This window comes from Juglans regia, chromosome 3 (genome assembly GCF_001411555.2).
Source record: "Juglans regia cultivar Chandler chromosome 3, Walnut 2.0, whole genome shotgun sequence".
Taxonomy (NCBI): domain Eukaryota; kingdom Viridiplantae; phylum Streptophyta; class Magnoliopsida; order Fagales; family Juglandaceae; genus Juglans; species Juglans regia.
In genome coordinates, this window is record NC_049903.1 from 28,963,506 (window position 1) to 28,970,369 (window position 6,864).

Below are 6,864 nucleotides of genomic sequence, written 5' to 3' on the forward strand. Positions count from 1 at the left end.
GAATAGGATTACTAACAAAGTGTTTGGTTAATACATATATTAAAGTATTTACAGCATCTTCTGATGGTAAACCATTTTTTATTTTAATCACTTGTATGTTTTCATCATGTTTATATGCAGTTAACATTTGTGTCTTTCGTTCATTTGAAAGGTAATGATCCCATCGGCCTTTTAATTGGCCAATAAAACCTGTAACAATAATATGTGTTACTTGGTGATCAGTTTTTCTATTACTTTTATAAACGTTAGCTACAATAATCATTTCTTGGAAATGATTTAATATTTTATACTCAGATAATTAATCTATATTCCATTCATATAATACATCTAGTGCAAAAGTAGATCTTGCTATATATTCTTTTTCTTTGACTTGCATATCCGGTGGAAAGGCATCAGATACCAATTACGAGTAATAGAAATATTATATTTAGAATCCCTAGCTAAAAAGTTATTAACATAATCTCCTATAATCTTATTTATTTGTAAGTCTAAATTTTTAAATTGGTTTTCAGTATTACTTATTTCAGAATCAGATAATGCAGGAGAATCTGTTTTACTTAATACATTAATATGAAGTTGTTTTGAGGTAGTAATAAATTATTTTTATTTCTATAAAAAATACTTTTTAGATGAGACGAAATCTCATGGGGAACAAATAAATGGGCTTCTAATTTTGCTTCTTTAATAGTTGGATTAATAGAAGATATTTGGTCTTCAATTCTTTTTAATTATTTACTCATGGTTTTTAATATAAATTAGTATAATTGTTTTGTTGGATTATATTATCAGTGTTTTTAACTTATACAGAATTATAATATTCTTTTTATCGGTAAGGCCAATATTTGAGTATTTCTTTGATTGAATTTAGGTCTCGTTTGTTTTCAGATATGAGATATGATTTTTTTAGATTAAAGTTAAAAATTGAATAAAATATTGTTATAATATATATTTTTAATATTATTTTTGTATTGAGATTTGAAAATTTTGAATTGATTATTTTATTTTGTATGGAAATTTAAAAAATGTGTAATGATTAGATGAGATGAGTTGAGTTGAGAAGTTTCCTGAAAACAAACGAGACCAAAAAGAGAATATTCTTTATAAACAATTTGATTATTTTCTTCTTTAATCCATTTATTAGTAGTCCTGTTTATAGTTGATAATTGGTTTGATTTATAAATTTCAAACCATACAAAGAAAGGTATATTAATTTGTACGTCTTCTAAATACTCGTAATATTTTTCTTGAATATAATTTCTTTCTATTTTTGTAAAAGTCGAGAAAAACACTACTCTTTTCTGATTATTTTCTTCCTTCATATAATACTCTTGTTTGAGATATTCTTTATTAATTTTAAATTCTTCTTTACTTTGGGTGTATATTTGGGCATCATCTCCAACTACTTATGAATATGTTGGAGAATAAGTTTCTTTTTCAAGATTATGAGAGGTAGATGCCTTATTCGGCTGATTAACATTATATATTAGTGTATCTATAATATTTTCAGGAATAATTTCCTGAATATGTGTGTTTAGATTCTAGGATTTGGTGTCAAAATTTTGATATCTATTTCGCAAGATTGATGTAAGAACAGATCTGAGTGTATGATAACTAGAAGATGCTATAGAAGAATAATGTGATAAAAATCTTCTAAAATATTGAAAAGCTATTTAGACTATTCTGTTCTTTTTTTATCTATATATTCAAGATCTAGGGAGAGTAATTTGATTCTAATTAATTTGTTTAGGAATTTGTATACTAGAGTTTTGTGTACTAGATCGTAATAATAATGTATATCCTTTTAGACTCGCAATAAGAGCTTGTGGTTCTAATATTATTTTCATCAGTTAATAATGGATCTTATATGCTACTGTTAAAACAATTGGTTATAACACATCTTTTTATATTTTTAACTACTCAGTTATTTGTCTTTCTCTTTGTTTTGAACTATTAATCTTCTGTGAAGATTTAAAAAAATTAAATTATTTTTCTATTGAAAACGATAATATTTTCAAATTAAAGTTATCTATTCAAAACGATAATATTTTTTCAAAACTCGCCCCTTTCCCAAGTGATAAGATTTCGTTGAAAGTTCGGATCATCTGATCAACGGTAGCATTGTTTCCAAACTCCAATGGTCATATTCTAAGAATTTTTCCTGTTGTAAGGTGTTTTGTCCTATTCTAACGTACAATGATATTTTCAACAGTAATAATTTTTGGGTATGTGGTAATTTTTAACTTTATCAAGCATTCTATTGAGAAAAGATATATAAGATCCTAATTTTATGCAAAACTCCACCAATATGTTACGTTAAATTGAATTTTGATGGGGCTTTTTTTCGGAATATATATTGGAGCGGCTGGAGTGTGAACAATTGGAAGGAGATTCTTTGATTGTTGATAAAATTATGAAGTCCCTGCAGAAACCCAATTTTACATCTCAGGGGCCTTTGATCATGGAGATTCAACGTCTTCTTCAATGTTTTCAGATTTCTGAAGTTACCTACGTGGGCAAGCAAGGTAATGAAGCAGTACATCTTTTAGCTCAACATGCCAAATGGATTGAAGATACGGCTCAATGGTGGCAGTACTCATACCCAGATTTTATTTTTAATAGGCATTGTAGTACGGCTTTTAGATTTTGATTTGGAATAAATATTTTTTGTGTACTCAGATATGATATCGATGTTGTAAGTACTTATTATGATGATTGATCTATGAATGAATTCAGTTTATCAAAAAAAAAAAAAAACTACGTCTAATTAACATATATAATATGTTATGTCGGGACTTTCAATTCATTAGTTCATGATGTTTGAATGTTACATTTGCTTCCTTTAGTGACAGTTTCTTCCGTCACAGATTCAAAATCGTCACAATAAAAATCAATTTAATTTGTGAGTATTGTGCATATATAGATATACAATTCAATTCATGGCATTAATCCTAGCTACCTGATCGGTTAGGGACAAGATCATGAATTGCCTCAATAACTCCAAGAAAATAAAAAATAATTATCATAGAAAAAGTAGTACTGCACCACTAACCCATTAGAGATTGATATAAACTCCACCAAAATTTGAACGTTACACGTTCTGAAGCAAGACACATTAGCAATGCTTATTAGTAGATATTAACGTTAGCTTTGTAAGATGGAATCCATAAAACCAATGGCTGTTGATCTGCTGTATTGGTTTTATATCATAAAATGAAATTTCTTAATTAAAAAAGAAGATAATTAAGACGAGGAAAAACAAAAGTTGCAAAGCATATATATAATTATAAGCCGCCTGACCAACGCGTATTATCTGCTTTTACGTCTCGATCAATACCGAATCCACTAAAGCACTTGATCTTGCTTGCGCAACCTGCAGGTTGGACTCGACGGTGGTTATGGCTATGGAGGCGATGAAGATTATGGTGTTAATGGCAGTGGGTTAATCGTTCCAAAGGGGCTCTCGTTAACGTAATTTCCAGGCGGATCATATACACAAATAACAAACAAACCTCCATTTTGGCACTTCTGGCGCGTGCATCCTAGCCTTGCTGTGTCCCTCCACACAACCTGTGTGTAGTGCCCGCACATTTGACCAGGAACGCATTCGTTGTTCTCTGAATTATAAAACTTGTGCTCCCTAACCCACGATTGCACCGCCTCCGTCGGTGTCCAGTGGTCTCGCTTGCCCCAAAACAAGTTCTCACCGTACGGACCGTATGAGTGGATCATCTTACAGTCATTTGAGCGCTTTGTGGCCCATCGGCGGGCATAGCGAGCAAGTTTCTTGTCCCATTCTAGCAGCGGCTCATTAAAATGCTGCCTGACTTTATTGTGGGCAAAGAGGAACTCCTGCGAAATCGAATGGTGGTGCTGCTCCTTCCTTTGCCCTGGGTGGCCATTCTTTCTTGTTGCTTTATGTGCATAGAAAAGTTGGTTTTCCGTCGCGTTAATTGAGGCATCATCAAAACCACTTCCAAGTCTCCTATGTAATGCCGGGCGATGGCCAAGGTTAAACTGATGGGTGTTGGGTTGCGCCGAGACGGCAGCTAGGAGGAGAAGATAGGTGGAGAAAACTATGGAGCAGAGGATTAATGGAGCTTGCGGCATTGGTGTGGTTTTGAATTATTTCCGGTGGCTGGCGTACGTACTTTTGATTTGAATCGACTGCTCTCGTGATCCGAGAGCAGCGGCATGCATGAGAGGGACAAGCTGAATGAAGGCCGAAATGTTAGTTTTGTTTCATTTAACTTGTAATTAGATATTAACCCTATTTTTTCGTTGAATAACGATGATCAATGATAATTTTGGGTCTTTTCTAGTATAATTAAAGCATGCATGGGGATCTTCTATACGTTGTACGTACGTGAAAAGAATAATGGCTGGCTAAAATTGGAGTTTGCTTAATTGTTAAGAGGTTGATGAAGAACAGTTAGCCCGCTCGCTTGTGGTAGCTAGCAAATATCTCATGAGGTCGTCGCAATTTTAGGATTTCGTGGCTTAACGACCAAAACTGTCATCTTGGGTTCTTCCTTAATTTGCTCGATCTGCAAATTAACTACGGTCCATTCATTTCAACGTACGTTTGGGTTCTCTAGACAATGTGTAAATTTTTCGTATATATTGTGTTGAGACTCACGATATCTTTAATCCGTTCTTGAGATCATGTGCAGCATGATTTATGACCATAATAATGGACAGAGTAATGTTATTCTAAGACCCGATCTATACCACGCATTATTTATGTTTTATAATTTAATTTAAAAGATAAATTTTAAATTTTAAATTTTACAAATCAAATCTTACTATTTAAATAATGTGGATGCGTTTCAAGAAAAACGAACATTTGTGACGGATTATTTGCGATGAAAATGACTATTTATAATAAAAACAGATTGATTTTAACAATAAATAATTATTTTCGTAAGAAATAACTGACTACAAATAAACAGTTTTTTTGTAGTGATTGTGTGCTCTCTGCACACCAACTTGATGATAGAATAACCCTAATGGATATATTCATTGTAAAAAAGAGAGATATTTATATATTTAATATATCTTATTACTAAATACCAATGCAAAGGTTGATTCATTTGAGTATTTATCGTATCTGAAATCTCATTCAGACAGATTTTACAAATTAGCATATTTTCATTTCTAGTATCATGAAGCTCACTGTCATATCATGCCTCTCTCCTTCAAGAAATAAGACTACCAAGAAGTGGCCGAGAGGCTCTACGATCACCTAGTGTGTAACAGATGATAATGGATATCATGCACAAAAATTCCTCTGTGATCAAGGCTGAGCATCATTCCTGGCGTCAATCCTGTTTTTACTTACCTTATTTTTGGTTCTTGTAATATTCTGTACAGCAGAGCATCATTAATATGTTCTTTCCTTTTATGGTTGTATTAGCTGTGTATATATATTCATCACGTATGTAATACAAATGTGACAGTTTCTTACAAACACACAACTGCGTTCAATAGCTTTATATGGTATCAAGAGCCCTTATCTCTTAAACGAGTTGATCCTCTATTCCTTCCTTCTGCTATGGCTCAAACATCCGACTCTGTCACCAACTCCAATTCTCCCACCTCTCCTCCCGAAACCAACCTCATTGCCATTAACGCAAATGCCCAACTTCCCTATAAACTGACCTCCTCCAACTTTCCTGCATGGCGTGCTCAACTTGACAGCCTCATCATTGGGTTTGATCTACAGGGCTTTATCAATGGTTCCAATCCTTGTCCCACGCTTGGGAGTTCCCCCACTGCAGAGGTTCTTACTGCTCGCAATTGCTGGATTCGCCAAGACAAACTTCTCTTCAATGGCATTTTCGCTTCAGTCTCTGAAAGTATCATGCCACTAATCTCGTGAGGATTACCTTGATCTCACCACTAGGGAGTTTCCCTTTATGCGCGGGGTGCGACGGCTTGATGGAAACTTGTGCAGCTTCCGTTCCTAACTGGATATAGGGTTGCCCACCTGGAGACTCACTTATCTCGTGTGAATGACTGGTTCAAGCAGTTCTTCTTCGTGTTGGGTCATGGCTGGGAGTTTCCTGCTGGAGAGGCTACCCGCCGCAAGTTTCTCATTCGTGTCGTTTGGAGAGTCAAGTCGGGTGACAAGGAGGTATGCCTGGACTTGACCAGGTAGGATCAAGCCCTATTGGAGACAATCTATGCTTGGGTAAAGATGCATAAAGAGGATGTCCAAACCGATGCCTTGCTAACTAGAACCAACATAGACCGATTCTTATTGTCCCTAGACCGGTCCCGTTTAGTGTGCGAAGCATCCCTAAATGGGGGGGGGGGGAAGTCATCCACTTCTCGGGACCGGAAAAGTGTCCCTAATCCTCCGTTGGAAGGAAAAGGAGATAGTGTCCCTACTTTGTCACAACCAATGGTCACTTCATCTACCTCACAGGGCAACGTGGGGTCAAAGGAGATAGTTAACTGAGGGGAGGAGGAACTCGAGATGGCCATCTTCTTGGCCTTCCTTGATCTTGCTCCAAGGGAGTCTCGCGTCGTTGCCACCAACGCTCTAGGATGTCCTGGAGATGGCTCCCTCCTCTAACGCCGATGTTGACGCGCACGCTGTAGACTTAAGAAAGCGATTGATACCTAGGTGTCGATGCCTCTGGGCGAGGGCGAGGGTGATGATGCCTATTCCCCACATCTTGAACAATCTATGGGGTCATCACCTGGCCGGATCTAAGAGAGGATAGGGTCTCCATCCCAACTTTCGCTTTAGCACATCTCTTGAGCATGAGATCGCCTTGTTGGGGGCCTTGAAGGATCTTGCCGGGGTGGTCCCCCCTTGATCAATATAGATAAGTCGGGTGAGCAGCAGGTGCTAGGCAT

The 6,864-nt window shown here is 35.8% G+C and overlaps 1 protein-coding gene across 1 annotated transcript; it reads right to left on the bottom strand.

Annotated features, from left to right (window-relative positions):
* Window positions 1-2,881: 2,881 nt before the first annotated feature.
* On the bottom strand, window positions 2,882-4,371 carry LOC108985598 (pathogenesis-related protein 1C-like). The gene has a single exon (XM_018957943.2). It carries the CDS (start codon window positions 4,105-4,107, stop codon window positions 3,418-3,420), a length of 690 nt encoding a protein of 229 aa, XP_018813488.1. The 5' UTR covers window positions 4,108-4,371; the 3' UTR covers window positions 2,882-3,417.
* Window positions 4,372-6,864: the final 2,493 nt, after the last annotated feature.

What these genes read in the sequence shown, in the direction of transcription:
- LOC108985598 (XM_018957943.2), bottom strand. Translation starts at nt 4,107, where the DNA reads ATGCCGCAAGCTCCATTAATCCTCTGCTCCATAGTTTTCTCCACCTAT.